The 21,615-nt window shown below is 38.2% G+C and overlaps 1 protein-coding gene across 1 annotated transcript in view; it reads right to left on the reverse strand.

The window, feature by feature from the left end:
- PKHD1 (PKHD1 ciliary IPT domain containing fibrocystin/polyductin) overlaps positions 1–21,615 on the reverse strand; it is a 629,203-nt gene that overhangs the window by 122,566 nt on the left and 485,022 nt on the right. The window contains 5 exon segments of the mRNA XM_021937365.2: positions 10,114–10,271; positions 12,497–12,665; positions 13,556–14,431; positions 18,915–19,067; positions 20,496–20,650. Coding sequence (XP_021793057.2) covers positions 10,114–10,271; positions 12,497–12,665; positions 13,556–14,431; positions 18,915–19,067; positions 20,496–20,650 — 1,511 coding nt within the window.

A 21,615-nucleotide genomic window follows, 5' to 3' on the forward strand; every position in this document is an offset into this window, starting at 1 on the left:
GAGAAGGGCTGTAATGGAGCTGAGCAATGGGTGAAGGAGGGTCACAAAGGTCCTCCATATTCCTGAGTTCTGACCAACTGCAGATCAAAAATATGTGGAGAAAAAAAAAAAAAAACAACTCTACAAAGTTCCAAACAGAGGTTTTACTTGATTTTGATTTTGCCACATGGTGAGTACTATGTTGAATCCACACAAACGAAGTGATGTGTTAGCCATCTTATTAGGTATTATAAGTAATCTACAGATGATTTAAAGTATATGAGATAATGTATGTAGATTAGATGCAAATACTACACCTTTTTTATATAAGACTTGAGCATCTGTGGATTTTGGTATCTGTAGGGGTCCTGGAACCAATGCCACATGGATATTTAGGGATAGCTATATATATATTATGTATGAAGAAGAGGAACTAAATGAGTATTGTTTGTGTGTGGTTGTTATAATATTGCCCTTCAAAAATGTTAAAGTAGTCAACAGTTACTCATTAAACTCTAAAAGTCTATTTGTTACCAAGTAAAGTAAAATATGTGAATGATCCAGTTAATTATATCTTTGCATAGAGTCCTACCAGATGATTCAGACCACACAATGATAATTATCCAGAAGTGGCTATGAACTCTGGCTTTGGAATCAGACAAATATAGATTTAAATTTTGGTTCTTCACGTTCTAACTGTGGGACTGTGAAAAATTCGTTAACTTCTCCAAACCTCTATTTTCCCAAATGCTGCGGGGGATAACGATCCCTTCATGTTAAGGTTGTTGTAAGGATAAATGAGAGTATTCATAACTATTCAGCATAATGCCTGGCACATGGAATGCACTAGATAATGGTAATTATTATTATTGCTAGTTTGTTTGGATAATTGCTAGGATAATTGCACAATCTCAGTTTTCTTTGTTCTGTGTGGACAGAGCTTTGTATGTGACGAAAGCTGATAGATCTAAAACAGTTAACACTGAAGAATATAAAGAAAGAAGGAAGAAAACTTGGATAGATGGTACCAGGTAGTATAGCATAGTCTTAAAAACACAGTTTGAGGCTGGGCGTGATGACTCATGCCCGTAATTGTAGCACTTTGGGAGGCCAAGGTAGGAGGATTGCTTGAGTCCAGGAGTTTAAGACCCGTCTGGACAATATAGTGAGACCTCATCTCTACTAAAAATGTTTTTTAAAAAAACTAGCCAGGTGTGGTGACATGTGCCTGTAGTCACAGCTACTTGGAAGGCTGAGGTGGGAGGATCACTTGAGCCCAGGAGTTGGAGGTTGTAGTGAGCTATGATCGTACCACTGCACTCTGGCCTGAACGACAGAGTGAGACTTTGTTTCTAAAAATAAAAAAAAAATAAAATAAAACACAGTTCAATCTGAACCTTGTTAATTAGCTTTATGACTTGGACAAGTTACCTAATGTCTACATCAGTTCCCACATCTATAAAATGGAGTCAACAGGACTATCTCTTAGAGTAGATCCCGCTGATGGCATTAAATAAAGTAACTCATTGAAAGGTCACAGCACAGAGTCAGAAATATGGTGGACACTCAGCAAGTGTTAGATGCTGTTATTGCTAATGGAAGATTTGAGGAGCAAGACAATCACAGTAATAACATGTCTAGATTGAGGAAAGGAAAAGGAAATTGTCCCCATAGATCACATGCCTGTTCACATCATCCTTTATAGATTACACATGAAAATCATTCCAACTCACAGCATGGACTGCTTCAAAATGTAATCAAATATTGTTATGCCATTCACTGCCTGGAGATCAGGCAAGTCATGAGGGAGTGGGAAAATAAGGTGAAGAAAAGGTACTTTTTGGGTCTTAACAACATACTACTAGAAGCCTTATCTCCCTCTGCTTGGGATTAAAATCCCTTGCAGCCATGTATCCCAAAGAGTCTAATATTTTCTGAGACTCCACTGTGCCTTTATATTTTAATACCCTGACATCTGGAATCCTAAAAGTCTAATGTTTAACCATAAATATCTGCTGAGATTAAAGAGCTATATACCAAGCTTCAATCTTTGGGGCCTATAATTGCTTGGGAAAAGAGAATGGTATTTTCCCCTCTAGCTAGAAGAAAAAGACCTCTGCAAGCACTGATATTGGCAGACAAATTTTCTAACAACCGTTTCCTCTCTCCATTCTGTCCTCTCATTTTCTCCCTCCCTCTCCAATCTCCCATTTTATAATACCATCTTGCTGTCATTCTCAGGACAAATGGGAAGAAAGAGAAGCCTAGAAAGCTTAAAGAAAAGACACATTTCAAGGTCTAGCAACAAAAAGTTGAGAAACTGCTAGCCACTCTCTGTTAAGCAGCTGAGCAGACATTGCCACAATACCTGAACTTTCCCCATTATTCAGTTAGAAACCACTTCATCACTCAATGGGCTGACAGTCAAATGCCAGCTTTATTTTCTTTTTTTATCAACCTAATCTTTTATTTTTGATTTGAAGCCGGTCACTTTTAACGTCTCCACAGTGGTTTATAACTTTCTTTCTTGAGAAGTGTCCAAGAAGTAACACAATTTGAAAAATGTTCCCTACTGTCTCATGGTAAAGAATGGGAAACTCACCTGCCCTGAAGGTGTATGTGGTCAGAAATCTTGGTCAGACCACAGCACTTTGCTGGAAATAATGTCAAGGGAAGTGTGGGAAAAGCTTATCGTGAGTTTATATTTTTAATATAACTACTCAATGTGGCATTTAAAACATAAACTTAGTATCAAACCCATTTTTATCCACTGATGTATTATGAAAGTGACATTTTGAGGTCAGTCACCTCACTTCTAGGAAAACTGATCTATTTAAAAAGAGGTTTAATATGTTGTTTTTATTCAAATACTTAATTAAGATTGTAAATATTCCTGAATCTTTTTAGCTAATGTTCTTTTCTCTTGTGGAAATACATTCAGTGTGTTCATAAGCAAGTATGTTTATATCTGTTGGTATTTGGCACAGAGAGCTAATTCTTGATTATTCATGAAAATTTGAAACTATCCACTTATTAAATTAAAAATATTATCTTCTTAATATCTTGTTTACTTCAAAAGGAGCATATAACTCTATAGTGGTGATTCTCAAACCTAACACAGCAGAATCACTTATTGTTTATATGTGCGTGTGTGTGTGTGTGTGTGTGTGTGTTTAACTCAAAGGTCTGGACTTTACACACACCTATTGATTTAAAATCTCCTTACCTGCCAATGAATGTTTAATGTCCTAGATGATCCTAACGATAAGCCAGTTTTAGGAGCTAGCTTCCTGACCACATCATGAAAAAATATTGGCAGGAGAATGAGGGGGGATTGTTTTGTTTTAAAATTTTCAGTCTATTGAAGAGTAATACTTTTTTTTTTTTTTTTTTTTTTTTTGAGACGGAGTCTCGCTCTGTCGCCTGGGCTGGAGTGCAGTGGCCGGATCTCAGCTCACTGCAAGCTCCGCCTCCCGGGTTCACGCCATTCTCCTGCCTCAGCCTCCCGAGTAGCTGGGACTACAGGCGCCTGCCACCTCGCCCGGCTAGTTTTTTGTATTTTTTAGTAGAGATGGGGTTTCACGGTGTTCGCCAGGATGGTCTCGATCTCCTGACCTCGTGATCCGCCCATCTCGGCCTCCCAAAGTGCTGGGATTACAGGCTTGAGCCACCGCGCCCGGCCGAGTAATACTTTTTTAAAAAAAAAGAATACAGATTATCAGACAAATTAGATATACATACTATAAGCCCCATGTTTTACTTATTAGACTCAACAGACATAAAATTACTCTGCCAAATTACTATGTTTCTAAGTGGTAAATTTCTGTGAATACATCACTGTAGACAGGTAGCCAATAGTTTGTGGGCCGGCACGTGTGGAGCAGCTACCTCCAAGCCTCACCTGCTCCCCTTCCACCTGCACAGCTTCCTGGCTGCACTGCCTGCCTCCAGATAGCCAGGGCACTCCAACACAGCTAGTACAATCTTTTCAGGGAACGAGGAAAATCCTACCGCCACCTTTCTTAAAATCTCCCAAAATATATAGAAAGAGAAAATAAAAATGTGGTTAACAGAGACAGGTGTTTGGGGGTGAGAGGAAATGAGGGGATGTTGGTCAAAGGACACAGAGTTGCAGATATGTAAGGATATGTAAGGCGAATAAGTCCAGAGGTCTAATTCACAACGTGAGGACTCTAGGTTAATAATATTGTGTTGTAGTCAGGATTTTTGCTAATATTATGGATTATAGGTGCTCTTACCACAAAAAGTAGGGGCGGTTAACCATGTCAGATGATAGATATGTTCATTTGCTTCACTATAGTAGTCATTTTACTATGTGTAAGCCTATCAAACCATCATGCTGTACATCTGAAATGTACACTAAATAGAGAAATAAATTGAAATAAAATCCAAACCTTTTACCCTGGCCAAGAAGAAGGCGGGCTCTTGTCTATCTGCAACTGCTCCTTCTCTCAAAAACTGCACACAACGTTCTCCTTTCCAGCCACCTCTCACACATGCTGAGGCCCTTTCGGGTCTCACAGTCCCTGCCCTGGCTGCTTCCTCTCCCTGGAAGGCTCCTCTGTGTGCTCAGAGCAGGCCCTCCTCACTCCTCTTTCAGGTCTCATTTGAAATGCAACTATTTCAAATAGCAATTCCCCTGCACACCAGACACACATGCACACAGACAACTCAAACTACCTTTCTAGCCCAAAACACTATTGTATTTTTTCCATCCTTCTCATCTCTCCTGGAATGTATGTGTGTGTGTGTGTATGTGTGTGTGCATCTATATATACACATATATACACTGCCTGCCTCCAGACAGCCAGCGCACTGTCTATATATATATATACATACACACGTATATATACACACACACATATATACACACACACATATATAATATATACATGTTATATACATACACATATGTGTGTATGTGAATGTATATGAATTATATACAATATATATAATTTTTTTTTGAGTCAGGTCTCACTCTGTCAACCAGGCTGGAGTGCAGTGGCATCACCTTGGCTCACTGCAACCCCCACCTCCCAGGTTCAAGTGATTTTCATCCCTCAGCCTCCTGAGTAGCTGGGATCACAGGCATGTACCATCACATCTCGCTAATTTTTCTATTTTTAGTAGAGACGGATTTTTGCCACATTGGCCATGCTGGTCTCCAACTCCCAACCTCGGGTGATCTCCCCGCCTCAGCCTCCCAAAGTGCTGGGATTATAGGCATGAGCCACTGGTCCCAGAATATTTCTTTGTTTATTTGGAATTTTGTTTATGTACCTCTGGAATTTTTATTTGTTTATGTACCTAACCCTACTAGAACATAAGCTTGATGGCAGCAGAAATGTTGTTTTGTTCATTGCTATAGTTTCCATGCTTACAGAGGTTCTGGTAGACAGAAAGTAGGCAAAATACACTTGCCAAATCCATGAAAATGCCAATTTCAACGTGTAGCATAAAAAAGGTGCTCATGCAATGCTAGCTTTCATTTTACCTCCCTTCCGCTTTTTTTGTCATGGTTGAGAAATTGTTAAATGCTATTGAAACTGAAGCTCTGGCTTCTTTCTGTTGCCTCCCGACACTGCTGGTGCCCCACATGTATGAACCGGGTTGTGAGGTGACGACACCCATTTGTAGCCTGGAACAGACAGAAACTGAGTACGGAGCCAGAATGGAAAGTTCTGGTATCTGCCTAATTCTACCTGAATGGGACATTAATTTCAGTGCTTTGTTCTTCTAAATGATTTTGAATGTTCAGATCATCAGATGCCTCCATAATCAAAAGAACTCCTTTCCAGAATAAAATGTAAATGGTTCTCAGAAGATCACCTGCTTGGTATGAGCTGTCTTGCTCTCTACTGTTATACATTTTTCAAAGTTGGCTGCAAATGCAAACTTACAGATAAGTATAAAGCAAAATTAGCAGCTCTCTTCTCCCCTGGCTACACACTCTGCATTACACAGATAGCGAAACCCACTGGCAGAGTGTTCCTCAGAGCTGATCCACATGGATGGTTTTTGCTCCTAATGCCAGAATATATGACAATATGCTTGGACCTGTGGATATCTGTCTGGGTGAGTAGTTTTTGTATGAACTTATATGTGCAAATAAAATCTGTTATTTTCCAAATTAAAAATAAACCTCAAAGGCAATGGACTCCAAATGACTTGGAGAGATATGTTTAAAAAATATGGAAAGGATATAAGCGTCTGTTAATGACATTTGGAATAAATATAAAATTCGGTTCCGGTGGTCTCCATTTTCACCTTAGCTGCGTTACTTTCTCTGGTTTACTGAAGATAATCATAGATTCTTGTCTTGAAGAGAAAAAATACAAAATAGTCATGAATTATCCTGAGATTAAATCTGTGCTTTTATCATCCACCAGATTGTGGACAGGAACTGGAAAGTAGCTAAGAGAAAATGGTTTGAAAATGAAAAGAAATTTGCATTAGGGAAGGAGGGATTTACTCATACTTTGGAAGTCAAAGAAAAACACTGCAATCCTGTCAGCACCCGGAAGGCACCATTTACTATGTGCTGTCTCTTTCATTGCAAGAGGACACAGATTGTATTTTTAGTGCAGTAAACAGCAGATTCCACTGTGGGAATCCTTGCAGTTGGTACCTATAGCAACCTCATTTAAAATGTTATAAAGCTCTAAAACATCAGGAGTTTAGGCAGTCAGTCATATATACCTCCATACGGACATTCAGCCACTCACACACATACATGCTTGTCCACACAGTGATAGTAAATCGTGTGTAATATGATATTACTCATGGAGTTTTATCTTTGAATCATGTTTGACAGCCATGGTAAAGAGCTGAGAAAAAGCAAATATTCTACCATTGCAACCAGCAGCAAGAACATATTTGTGCCTAAACAGCGTATTACACCTGGTAAGCAATCACCTAAAAAGAATATTCTTAGGATTTAAACATGGAGAATTTGATGGACATTTTAGAGTTTCTATTTGTAACAGATGCTTTTGATGCCACACCTATGTATTTTTGGCACTCACCTTCATACACCAAAGGCTGCTACCACAAAAACCTATGACTTCCTTCTGAAAAGCTTTTTTTTTTCTTTTGATAACTTTGGTATTAATGTTTTTCTCTCTCTCTTTTTTCCTTCTGAGAGTTTTTGGTGGCCCCAAGAAAGAGCACAGTTAGCCTGTGTTCAGAGAAAGCCAAAGGGCTGGAGAGTTAATGTCCCCAAAGCATCCCCCAAAGTCCTGACAGAAAAGAAAGTAAGCTCAAAGACAGAGGAGCCAGGATTTGAGATATAAATACATGAGCTTCCCTGTGGCTTGGCTGGGATAATTTGGAGTGATGTTCCCACGGTCTCCCGCAGTTCCCCATCAGACTTGAGCATCAGCTTCCACAGTGGCAACCAGGTTGATCACACTTCCCTTATTGGTCTTATTTCTTTTCCTAGTATACTTCCTCACTTCCCTATTGGTGTTTTATGGGATCACCCCCGATTAAACTACTTGAATTCTAAGCCTTGTATCAGGGTCTGCTTCCGGGACAACCCAAACTAAGACATTGTCTTCAGTCTTTATTTCCTTCTGTTAGGATAAAATATAATTTTCATCAAATACTCTGAAACACACATCCCTTATGGATTCCACAGAAATGGGATCCTCACCAAAAGCTCAAGTCCAGAAAAGTCCCACAATTAGGCATGTTTTTATTTTAACATATCAGAATGTTTTCCCCATAGCATAAATACCTGTGTAATTGCGGAATAATTCTTAAAACCAATAGAAAACTTACTATAGAACGCCATTTGAGTAGATCTAGGGGTAAAGAGGAGGGTAACCCCTTATCTTTTTTCTTTTGCTACTTTCTTTTTACTACTACCCACATATTTTCTCAGTATAAATGTGTCCCTGAGTTTCATTCTTCTGTGCAAGAAAGGTATTTGCTGGTTCTATTCAACAAATGCAGCCAACATATTAAAATGAACATTTACTCAGCATTTCCATGCACTTGGCGCTGAGTTTAAAACCAATACTGTAGTCCCCACAGCTTGTCACTCTATTCCAGAGATAAGCCTTCAACATATGGAAAAACATAAAATAAATATTAAAAAGTATAAGTACTCAAGCATGAAATTTTATGGTAATTAAAATAATTATATGTAGAAACAGCCCCAAGTACCAAATGCTGTACTGTAGCAGTAGTTCAGATGAAAGAAAGGTGAAAACAAGTAAAGAGATACCTAGAACTATCTGCATTTTAGGCTTTCGTATTACAGATAAATTCTTCAACCAATGACCTGAAGGCTTCAGTTCATTCACATGCTCTTGGATGATGTGAAACAGCAAGTTATTCTGGCTGGTTACCTATAATCCATTCATTTGATCAGTCAACCAAAGTTTATTGAGTATCCTCCCAAATACACATCAGTGAGAAAAAAAAAAAAAAAATCCTGCCCTCATGAAGTTTGTGTTCTAAAAAGGATAAACAGTACATTAACATAAGCAACTATATTTATAATACAATGTTAAGTAACACGACTCCAACAAACAGTAAAGCAAGCATAGCAGAGCTACAGAATAATGATCTCATGATTATTTTAGATAGGGTGGTCAAGGATGGCTTCTCTGAGGGTACCTTATTTGAACAGTAGGAACTAGCTCCCAAAGAAGTGAGAATAAAATATTCCAGGACGAGGAAAAAGCCAGTGCAAAGGCCCTGATGTAGGGATATGCTTACCATGTTAAAGGAACAGTAAGAGACCAGGATGACTAAGTAAAAGGCCTGTCACAAGAGAGGAGGTGAGAGAGTAGGCAGGAACCAGGGCTGCAAGACTTACAGGCTTGTAGCTGGGTCTTAATTCTGAATGGGTGGAAAGCTAAAAATATCACTCTGGCCATTATGTGAAGAATAGACTAGAGACTACAAAAGTAGAAGGAAGAATATCAGCAAGGTAGCTATTCTCTCATCTAGTGAGAGACAATGGTGGCTAGTAGTAAAGGGAATAGTGAGAGTGGTAGTAGTGGAGGAAATGAGAAGATTGAGAATTTGGGTTAGGAAAAAGAAAAATAAAAGATGACTCCCAGGTTTTTTACTTAAATAGCCTCAGGAATGGTGGCACCAATTATTGAGGTAGGGACAGCTAGGCAAGAAGCAGGTTGTAGATGGGGCAGAGATCAAGAATCTTTTTGAGGCATATTGAGTCTGAGATGTCTATTGTCTTTCCAAGTAAAGTCAGTTGGCTATACTAGACCAAATTTCAGGGTCAAGTCTAGGCTGAGGATATAAACTGGAAGTCATCAGCATTTGATGGTATTTCAGTCTTGGTCCTAGGGAGCAAAATTAGAGAAAGAAGGAAAAAGGTCTCAGGACATAGTCCTCTGACAGTCTCACATTCAAAACTTAAAAAGGACAAGGAAGACCAGAAAAGACATCTAAAAAGAATCAACTAATGAGATAGGGAAAAAACAGAAAAACTTCTTTACGTTTGACCACAGCAGGTTCCAGCTGAACACAAATGGGAATTCAGAGTCACCTTGTTAGTGGAAATAAAAAGACAATGACCTCTCCAGGGGTCCAGCCATAAAAACTGATATAAAAGGGGGCTTTGCTTGCATAAGCAAGAAGACGAAGACGTTTGGAGCACAGCCCTGTTTGGGAGACAGTTGGAGAATGGAGAAAAGGGAGACAAACCACATGACATCTACCCTACCATTGAGAGAGCGCTTTAAGTCCTGACAGAAAAGAAAGGTAAGCTTAAAGAAAAAGGAGCTGGTTCCATGGCAGACCAGTATGAAACACTGAGCATGATGACTGCTTCAGGCCCAAGTGCCCAAGCTAGGAGAGAATTGTCCTCCCAGCTGTGCACCGAGTTGGGCATTGAGAATCTGCACTTTTGACATGGACCCAGGCAACCTCATAGAGGGCACAGCAGTAAAGTTGTGAGATCACATAATGACTCAGCATTCCTGTGATACAGGTGAATTGGCAGCAGATTAGCACAGACTCCAACTTTAGAATTTAGGTCTTCACCAGTACGTTTCATTCTCAATGAGCACAGCTAAACCAGCTCCTTCACAAGCACCCTTGCCTCTACTACAGGCACTGAGTTCAGATATAGCTTACCTGCGTTGAAGAAGGAGGTAGTCCATTCTGCCTCTGTTTTAGGAAATATAGAAACTGGTGGAGGCAGACCCAGGGCTCTCCCATCCAGATCCTTGAAGAGATATTTCCTTGGACTTGCACAGTCTAATTCAGGGCAGACTACTTTTCCTAAATCTTTCCTGTAAAGACAGTCAAAAAGCAACTCTTTCATTTCATGATAAGCAGCAAGAAGAAAATATACACTAGTAGTGCTAATGTTGTATAAAATAAATTCAACAGATTTTTATTACTGATAATGTGCTACATAGATATAAAATAAAACTCTTTATGAAATCATTTTTTTGCTGGTTATATGGTCAAGAAGAAAGACATTCTTACTAATCAAATATTTTGGATATCTTAATATGTAATCTTTATATAGATTGCTAATTTTTTAAGAAGTAAGATACAAAAGAAGTTCCTCTCATAACAACTGAACATAATATAATTATTTTTAGAAACTTCAGGAGTTTGCAGTATTTCAGAATTATTATTATAAATATCAATTTTATTTATGCTATATACAAAGAAAAATAGATATTCTCATTCAACAAATATCTACTGAAAACCTACAAATGACAGGCTGGGTAACATAACAGTAATAAAGACAAACATGGCACCTGCACTTTCAGAATTTAGAGTCAAGTGGGTTATATAAACAATAAATAGATAACTATAACATTGACTTACAAAGAACTTATTTTATTACCACTAATCTAAGGCTTTGAAATACAATAAGTAAGAATATTAAATATTTATTGTATACCAACACTGTATTGAGTATTATCAGCACAAAGATTCAGTTGTTAATATCACATAGTACTACGATTTGAATGATGGTCCTTTCAAATTTCATGTTGAAACTTAATCCTTAATGGAACAGTATTAAGAAATGTGGCCTGTGGGAGGTGATAAAGTCGTGAGGACTCAACTCTCATGAATAAGATAGTACCCTTATAAAAGGGCTTGAGGATGAAGAGAGTGCTCTCTTCCCTTCCATTTCTTCTCCTATGTGAGAACACAGCATTTCTCCCCTCTGGAGAGATGGTGCACCAACAACGCACCATCTTGGAAGGAGGGAGAAACCTTCACCAGACACTAATTATGCCAGTGTTTGATCTTGGACTCCCCAGCCTCCAGAACTATAAGAAATAAATTTATGTCCATCTGCAGTGGTTCCTGCCTATAATCCCAAAACTTTGGGAGGCTGAGGCGGAGGATCACTTGAGCCCAGGAGGTCAAGGCTGCAGTTAGCCAAGATTGTGCCATTGCACTTCAACCTGGGTGACAGAGTGAGACCCCCACCTCCAAAAATAAAATAAATAAATTTCTGTTCATAAATTATCCAGTCTGCAGTACTTTGTTATAGCAGCACAAACAGACTAAGACATATAACTTTACAACTATATCAGCCTGGGGTAAGATATGAACATAAGGAAAACTGGATAGTAAATTTTAAAAAGTGACAAAATTACATAAATTGCCTACCTAATCATGTTTAGGTACCTATAATGATTCAGGGATGGACATCAAAGACACTCGTGTTAAGTCAAACACATGAATGTTCTAATTAGGGTGGCTTCTTTAGTGTGTTTTTTTGTTTGTTTGTTTTTGTTTTTTCCAACTAAAGGAGTTTGCCCCAGCGTTGTGGGAAAGAAAAAGTAATTCATTCTTCCTGCTTCTAACTTTCTACTCTCTTTCATGGCAAAAAAAAACAAAAACAAAACAAAACAAAAAAAACAAAAAAACAACTCCTATCTAGTTTTCACATATTTGAATGAAACTCTTAGATCATACGTCAGAAAACAGTATTTACACCTGGTCTGAAATGCCAGTATCTGCTAGAGCTCATCGTTCAGTTCAGAGATTCCTGTCAGCAGACACAATCTCCTTCTATCCACTAGTTCCTGCACAAAAGGCTCCCAAGATCTCCTTCTGAAGACCACTGACACTTTACTCCAACGAAGAATGAAGAATTAGAGTCAATTTATAACCAGAAAGTTTGAAAACATCCCAAAGAAGTCTCTCTAATAAAGACAAAACAATAAAACAATATCAATAAAACTTGCACTTCATTACTTCTGCCTCTTTCATTAGCTAAAGAAAGTCACATGGCTGAGTCCAGATTCAAGGGGGAGGGAAATAGCCCCTGCCTCTTTAGTGAGAGATATTTTAAAAATCATATATCACAAGGCATGAATATACGAGGCGTAAAGAATTGGTCATTAAGTTAATATATCTTACCATTCTAAGACTTATTTCTATTTCTTTGATGATTTTATTCTTTTTAAAAAACATGTTTAGGGTTTGAAGAATTGCCAAGTACTTCATAAAAATGGCTAATTATAAATACTAAAAATTATACCTGGGTTGTAATGAGGGAAAGTAGAACTTGTTTTTATCTTTTATCTTTAGCATCCTGGTCCTCTCTGCTGTTATTGGGTGCATAATTCCGGTGTTCTCTGCATTTGGTAGAATGCAGACATCCAGGTCATCGCTATAGCAACTCTTCACAAAACTAGAAAAGGTAACATCTGAAATTTTAAAAATATATATCATAACATTATATCATATAAACCACCAGTCATAAACATCGAATATACAACTAAATATTGTTACAATAACATATACCCCCAAGTTAGTTTAAGTTACCCAGGAAAGTCTTAGGAATTTACATAAATCTTGATATAAAATATCTGTAGTTCTTCAATACATGGACATTGTATTCAACAGAGAAGAGTATTTCAATACATTAAAGCTTTAATAGCAATAAGGCTTTTCATTTTAGGCTTAATCAAAATCCATTCATTTTACAGAAAGACAAACCCACTGCCAGATAAAGTAAGTAACAGGGGAGAGAGTACAATGGTACAAGAGATCTAATAGAAGATTAACTGCACAAGTCATGTCACAACTTTGATTTTAACCCTTGCCACTCAACCATCTACTAAGCAGCTTCAGATGAGACACAACTTCTACATTTCAATTTCCTCACTTGTATAATAGGAAAAACAACACCTAACCAAGAGAGTTCTTATGTAATCAAGTTAAATAATTGCTGTGTTGACCTGGAGCGGTTGCTATTGCCTGTAATCCCAACACTTTGGGAGGCTGAGATGGGAGGATTGCTTGAGGCCAGGAGTTTGAGACCAGCCTGGTCAAGATGCAAGATTCCATCTCATTATATTCAAATTTTTAAAATTTTTATTAAAAACTAAGTTGTAGAAAGCTCTTCAATATGTATAAAGCAGTGACTTTTGTAAGAAATTATAAACTACCATTGTGGCTATCAATACTCAGCAGGTTGGACAGCAAGCACTGGACCACAATGTACCTTTTTGTTGATAAAATTTCAGAATGCTATTAAAAATTATATGCATGGACGTATGAAATGGCATTGCCTAGATAAAGTAAAACATCCCACCTTGAAGTTTCATGATTCCTGAAATTGAATGGTCATTCCTCACTTTGTGCCATGGCTCCTGAGGCCACTGATTTGGTTCTGAGGTGAATACAGGCCACAGAATACCAATTCGACCCCCCCTTGGATTGGAAGGAGCTCTATCTGTTGATGTCAAGTTGGCTGAGAGAGGCTTCACTTTGTCCTGAATGCAGTCAAAAGAAGAGCTGGTGGCCACAATGATTGAATTCCTAAGCACAATTTGCACTTTTTTGATGGAATTTTGTGGAGCAGAAAATACATACACTACTGCCAAAAGACCAATAGTATTGTCTACCAGAGTAATGTTCTCTATCTCCACGCTGTTCTCTATGTGTAACATGGCACCATAGTCAAAGTTCTTGAAAGCCAAGAAGCCGGAGATTCTGGTACAGTTGTCAAGTCCACTTTCCTTGTAGAGGTGAAGGCCATGAAGACTTGAGTGGGCCACATTGTCAGACCAAAGCAGTCCACAAGAGCACTTGTGGCCTCGGATATGAAAGCCAACTCTCTCTGATCCTGCCACAACGTTGCCATGGAGGTTGATGTCCTTTGCTTGGTTCACTTTGATTCCTGCCACCCAAATGGTGGACCACGCTGGCTGTGTCATCAGAACCACAAGGTTATTAGTGACAGTATAGGCCTGACCCTCTAAATCTATGCCATGGCCAGCTGTACCAAACACAATATTGTCATTTAAAAGTACTCCATGACTGGCAGTTGCATGAATGCCCCCGCCACAGCTCTGGTGCAGAGTAGATGATATGATCCAGGATCCTTCTGACACATTACTGAATTCAACAGATGAGTACAGTGGTGACCCAAAGTTCTGAATTTCCACATTAAGAAGTTGAAGGACACCTATAAACAAAATGCATGTCATCAGGTACTTTCCCCACAAAAGGCTGAAGAATGGCCCATTTTAGGGCATTAAGATATGAAGATTTTTAATGAAAATGTAAGTTTATTCTCAACACCAGCATCATATTTCACACCACAGATTCTCAACTAAAAAGGTAGGAATCATTACAAGTATCACATTAATGCCTGAATTGCATGTGCAGTCTGAAGAGTCTGGTGATAGGATGGGGAATGATGAGAGGAGAAATAGTAAAGAGGCAAACTTTGGGGATGGGCATGGCTAAGTTTAACGATTCTGTGCATTTGTCTGGGGCCGGGTCAAAGAACTGAGTAAGAATAAAGAGATTCTGGGTTTCTGGCCCTTCACCTCAAAGTCAAGTCTCCCTCTCAGCGTCTCAGTGACACCACGTGAAAGGCCACAGCCATTCACACGAAGACATTGCACAAATGAATATTAAGCATTTCTGAAGAAGGTTATGAGTGCAAAATTTCCTTCTGCTCAGTTGATGTCCAGAAGCGTGATATTCAATACATGCTTCTGACTAAAATATGATAGAAGCAATAACATGCTTTTAAAATCACTTTAAAGATTCTGTAAAATCTTTTCTATATTTTTATCCTGGCTACACTTTATTCACTGTTTCATTTTCATAATAAGATTTTCTATATCTTTTATGTGAGGAGAAAATAGTAAATTATTTACTCTCATTTGTAATGTTATTTGTACTGTTTTAAATAGATATTGTTAAAACACATCATAAAATACAGCCAGTAAGTTGATTTAAAAATATGAGTCAGCATATATACTCTTGGTAAAATTAATAATAACATGATTATAGATGAATTAATATGAAATAATAATGAGGTGAATTAAAAACTTTAACTCTCATATAACACTCATTATTTGCAGACACTGTTCTAATTTATATTCACCTATTTATTCATACTCCTAATTTTCAAAAAAATTCTATGTGGTAGGTACAATTATTATCCCCATTTTACAGATAAGGAAACTGAGGCAGAGAAGAGTGAACTAACAAGCTAGAACTTAAACTTAGGCATATGGATGAGAAGTCGCACTATTAACCCCATGCAGGCATCCTGGCAAGACAGGAAGACTCGGTGTATAAAAGTAGCATCTCTGCATTATGATTCAGATAACTGCGCTATAGCTATTGAGCCAATAATTAGTTGTGCGTCCTTTGCTAAGTAGGTCACAACTTTGGCTCCTTTTATTTCATTTTTTAAGGTATTGACTAAAGTAAACTATGAAGTTATTTATCATAAAGATAAAGGAAGCAATACATTTGAAGTTTCTGTTTCACTGTTTTAATAATAGTATTTAAGGTTCAAAGACAGTACAGCCTAAGCCCCTCATTTCTTCAGTACCTTTTTAGAGATGAGAAACTAGAACCCTTGCATATTGGCTGCCATGAAGAAGGAAGTCCTTTTGAGAAAGACAGGCTAAGTAAAAGAACCTATACGTCTCCTTGTGGCCAGGCAACAGGATTCCAACGTATTTAAATTTCTCAATGAATGCTATTGAGGAGGCATTGGTAGATAGTGTGGGCATACTCACAGAACAATAAAACATCCAAAAGATATTTGTTGGGCAATATCCCTCACCAATAGCACATAGCTGAAAGAACTGGCAAACCTGCTCTGTGGAACTTTGGCACAAAGAACACCAAATGCAAGCATAAGTCCATACATAAACAGCTTATTTTTAGCATTTAATGTGATTTTAGAATCTCTGTCAAGGCAACATGTCAGTATTATTGTTATTTCCTAGGTTTCTTATAAAGGATATTACAAGGGAGATAAATAAAGACATGCGTAGGGCATGGCATGAGAGAAGGGCATGCATCTCCCATACCCTCCCCGGGTACACCGCCTTAGTCTAGGAAACTCCACATGTTCAGCTATCCAGAAGCTCTCAGGATTATTTTAATTATCAGGTTTTTTAATGTCTTATACTTCCATGGATGTAATTCATAGTTTTAAACTGTACAAGGTCTTTTTACTTCTGTGCACATTAAACAATGACTGAAAATTAATCAATTAGCAAAGACTTAAAAATGTCTTGAGCATTTAAATAAAGAATTAAGCAATTTTTTTTTTTTTTTTTTTTTTTTTTTGAGACAGAGTCTCACTCTGTTACCCAGGTTGGAATGTAGTGGCACAATCTTGGCTCACTGCAACCTCCATCTCCAGGGTGCAAGTGATCCTCCCACCTCAGCCTCTCAAGTAGCTGGGACTACAGGTTCATGCCACCATGCTTGGCTAATTTTTATATTTTTAGTAGAGACAGGGTTTCACCATGTTAGCCAAGCTGGTATCGAACTCCTGACCACAAGTGATCTGCCTGCTTCAGCCTCCCAAAGTGCTGGGCTTATAGGCATGAGTCACCATGTCCAGCCTGAATGAAGCAATTATTTTATTCACAATTATCTTCGTATTTTTCCTTTTGAAAATCACTACTGAAAAATATTCTAGCAAGTTAAGTACAACTTGGTGGGTATTATTCAGGAAGAGAAGAATGATGGAGCCCTCCAATATAAAAGTAGGACTCAGAAGTCTTGACCTGCTTTTCTGCTCTGTAACAAATCAGTACCCATATCTGGCATCTCTGACCTACACCTGCTGAGCCCTTCTTATTCAGGCCCTGGACTATGATTGAATTCTGGAACAGAAAAAACTGGTAAAATTTGAAGAATGTCTTGAGTTTAGTTCAGGGTAATGTACCAATGTTAATGTCTTTGTTTTGACAAATATACTAGTATTGTATCAGCTATTAATGGAAGAAAATTGAGTGAAAGGTATACAAGATCTCTCTATACTACCTTTGCAGCTTTTCTGTAAATCCAAAATCATTACAAAATTAAAAGTTTATTTAACAAGAACCAGGCTTGAATCTACCACCTACTAGTCAAATGACTTTCCTTACTCTTCATTAATATTTTTCATTCATATTTATTAAGTACCTAATTTACAGCAGTTACCACACTAGGAAAACAGATGAAAGACCTATTTCTCTCCTCAAGGAGTTTATAAGCTAATGAAGGAGCTACATAAATAAATAGGCAATTGTACTATAGACTCTATTTCCTGTAATAGGAATATAAAATTCTCTTATGAGGATTTTAGGATTAAATAAGATAAAATTTTCACTGTGTGAAAACCAGCACAGTTTCTGGTCCATAAGAAGCACAAAATAGAGTTTGAGTTTCCCTTCCCCAGGGGATGATGTAAGGATCAGCATTGTTAGAAGTTTAGGATCAGGTCAGTCTTGCTGCTGGTTCTGCTCTGACTTGGTGCTCAGCTGTAAGAACTGGCCTTCTGTCCTGTTCCTGTGACCATGCTCCAGCTTGGCCTGTGGTTTCAGTTATCTGGGGCCTTATCTTGCTCTCTCCTTCCTGATTCCCCATCTTCATAAACCTTAGAGTGGTCTATTCTTAAAAGATTGGAACCAAGCCTTTGTCTCCATCATCTAGAGCGGGGTTCTCAACCTCAACACTATTGACATTTGGAGGCAGATACTCCTTTCCTGTGGGTGGCCGTCCTGTTCATGCTAGATGTTTGGCACTATCCATACATGCCAGAAGCTCCCTCAAGTTGTGACAAGTAAAAATGTCTCCAGATATTGCCAAATGTCACCTGGGGTAGTGGGCGGAAATCACCACTGATAAGGGTTTATGGAGATAGAGCTTGTTCTATTAACTAGAAATCTTAAATGTTTGATTTAAGGTCCAAACACTGCCCTTTACAAAACTGGTGAAATAGTTGTGCCAACAAAGAGTGTCCCATATTGAATATATTTGGGAAGTGTTTAGATCCTTTATTCTCAGCCTTCCCCAGGCCTTTATATATTCGTGTACACCATGATATTCTAAGTTGGAGCTACAGTGACAACCAAACTGTTTGATCAGGAAAGAACTTTGGAATAAAGTATAAGGAACACACGTTTAAGAAACGAGGTCCTAATCAAATAATTTTGCAGCATTCCAAAAGGGCTAAAACTTGAAAGAAACAAGAAAGATTGAACTGATCCTTAAAGCAGTCTAGAATATGGAAATCATTTTTATTTAAATTTACGCTATTAATTTATAGCATGAACTGATGCCTGCCATCAGATATAGCATGCTACTGGGAAAGAGTAATAGAAATTCAGGAAAGAGATAAAATTGAAGTGGTCATTAAATCATCTATAATTTCAAAGCAGAGGAAATTTCACATCTGCTGAAGATGTTTTCTTTGAGGTAAAAATGTGCATATGTGCTGATCGCTAGTATATTATTTTAACATCACACTGAAAATTAAGCACAGATTAGGACTGAAAATTCATAGCTTCTCCAAGCACAAAGGAACTATCTCATTTGAACGTTTTGTTTTATAAATGAAAATTCTCACAGTTGGGATTTCTGGGTGTCCCAGATGAATAGGCTCCCATTGGTAATATCTAGTTACTTAACATTTCATTTACCTGAAAATTCTTCTCGGCTGGACTTCCTCAAGGGCCCCACAAACAGTCTCCCCCTACATGATACATCAGGCTGAATTTGTATATTTCGAGTCAACAGTCCAACCTCAGCAGCCAAACGAATGTGTCGGCCATCCTCCGTGACATGGACACTTCCTGGGGCAATAGAAGTTGGGGGAAAAAAAACTTTAAAAATCTATTTCAAAAATCACTAGCTGGGGACCCAGCAAACCTGAGAAATGAAAACATCCTTTCCCCTCGGAAGTTCTACCAACATTAAGGTCTGCTTTTCCTCGGGCATTCTCCACAAAGGTCAGCTGAGAAATAAAATAACCCATTCACTTGTCTCTCTTTGGGATCAGAGTCAGAGTGTTTGAGCAAGAATTCATTTCTTCTTAATAACTGTGGGTACTGGGACAGGTCACTGGTTCAGGGAAGTCAGGGCAGACCTGTCCAATTAGTGGGGTCCCCAACCTCCTTCCTTAAATAGGTCAGCACGAGACTTCAGTGTTGGGTTGTACATTGTCCATGGACCTCTTTCATGAGAGTGAGGAATCCCAGATCAACTGAGGCAGTGACAGGGCAAAAGCAGCTATGTGTCAGAGTAAAAGGAGAGCAAGAAGCAGCACCAGGCAGCAGCAGCGCCCTCTCATGGTGGATCTTCCACTCATCAAGGCCTGAACAGCTTCCGCAGCAGTGGGAACTAAGCATCTTGCTAGTTTGTTTCACTGTCTACCATTTGCATTTCACCTTGCATCTTACTGAAATCAGTGCTGAAGATTTCTTTTTTCTTTGCTGCTTATTAAAAAAGAAATCCTCCTGGGAACGATGATTTAGACATAGCTTGAGACATTCGTGGTGAAACCGTGGATTTGACTCTCATGTACCAGAGACAAAAAGACATTCTCATTCCCCTTTATTTCCACAGTTTATTACTGATCAGCTATATCTCCTGGGTTAGATTTATTTATTAGACTGAATCAGGAAGGTTATCGTGACTTATTATTTATGTGTAGTACATTCTGTGTATTGTGTATAAAAATATTTGGTACCTTTTTTATTTAAAAAAAGGTCTGGGCTTTTTTCTTTCATTTTTTGCAGTAATACTAATAGTAGCAGTTAATACATAAAATGTACTTCATGTCAGGAAGGACACATTTCTAAGTATGGAAAATGAAATCATTATTTACAGTAACTACCATATTCTAAGGGATTGTAATTCAATGTGTCAGGAAATAAACTGGAAACTCAGTGCCCATGAGTTTTATTCTGGCTTAAAACTGCCCAATAACCTTGAACAAGATTCTTAACCCTTCTGCTCTTAGACTTGCCATTATAAATAAGGAGCAAAACGTGTGGAGATGTGTATGTGTGTATGTATATAACATCCAAGTATTCTTTAAAAATAAAGCAACAAAATTAATGAAGGAATAGAGATAAGGCCATGTAGCATGAGTCTAGGGCAGCAAGAAGGCATTGTTCTTCCCCTCTGAATGGCAATCAGATCCAAGGTCCCCAGCCAGGTTACCAAACATGGTCTTCCTGGCTCATTCACCTCCCTTAACCAGCAAACCAAAGCCTTACCAATGTGTCGGTGTTTGAGCCGTTCATGAATCCTCACATGGTGGCCCTTGACTTCCTTCACAGTGAGGACCTCTGCTTCATGAGGCTCATAAGAAGAGGAGCTAAGGATGATTTTGTCATGGGGGCGCCAATCCACTGCATCTTCTACTATAATTCTGTAACAGCATAAAAATGGCATTGGATATAGTAACAGTGCAGCACAAGTTATCTATTAACTCCAGAGCAAGAAAAGGAAATCCACTGCGACCAACATATCCCACCAGAGAAACTGAAATGGAAATAAGACATGACAGTGGAAAAAAGGCTTTTGCAAATAATTTAATTTAGCTAATGGAGTCAGTTTTCTGGCTTGGAAATGCATATGTTACAGAGATGGTGAAGATACTCCATGACCCCTGAAATAAAACAAAGGAATAAAAAACAATAAAAGTTCCAGAGGTTAGCACACATGTCTACATCAGCAACCTTCCTTCTGGATTAGGGAATAGATTCAATAATAAAAGCATTTCAGAAGAGATCTTTTCTCTAATTTTCTGAAGAAATATAATGCCATTTTTTGACAACCTTGGACATTTTGCACAACTTTTCATCATTCATTACAACTTCTACCTTCATAACGAGACAAACACAAGTGTGAATCGTAGAGGTGTCACTTACTAGCTGTGTGACCTTGAGAAGTCACTTCACTCCTCAGCTGCATATCCTCATCTGAAAAGTGCTGTATTTGTAACTTCTCTCTTCTCTCTCATCACATTATGAAGCAATGAGGGTCGTGTTCGTTTTTGGTGTTTTTCAAGATACACATTTAATACAATTTCTGTTCAGTCTTTCACTGCTGCCTAGCATTCCCTCTGAATATGACTGTTTTATTCTCTTCATAGTCATTACCAATTTCAACACCATAAATGTAATTACCTGCTTCATTAGCTAATGCCCAAAGTTTAGCAAGCTTTGATAAATAGTCTCCTCTATAGTGAATGTTCATTCAGACGACAGTGTCCATGTGCAGGGCATTCAATCATTCAACCTTTATTGACTGAGCAAATCTTATGCACCAGACAATATAGTAGATGCTAGATACATACAATAAGTAAAACATACATCATTTGTATTAAAATAC

The sequence above is a fragment of the Papio anubis genome, chromosome 6, assembly GCF_008728515.1.
Source record: "Papio anubis isolate 15944 chromosome 6, Panubis1.0, whole genome shotgun sequence".
Taxonomy (NCBI): domain Eukaryota; kingdom Metazoa; phylum Chordata; class Mammalia; order Primates; family Cercopithecidae; genus Papio; species Papio anubis.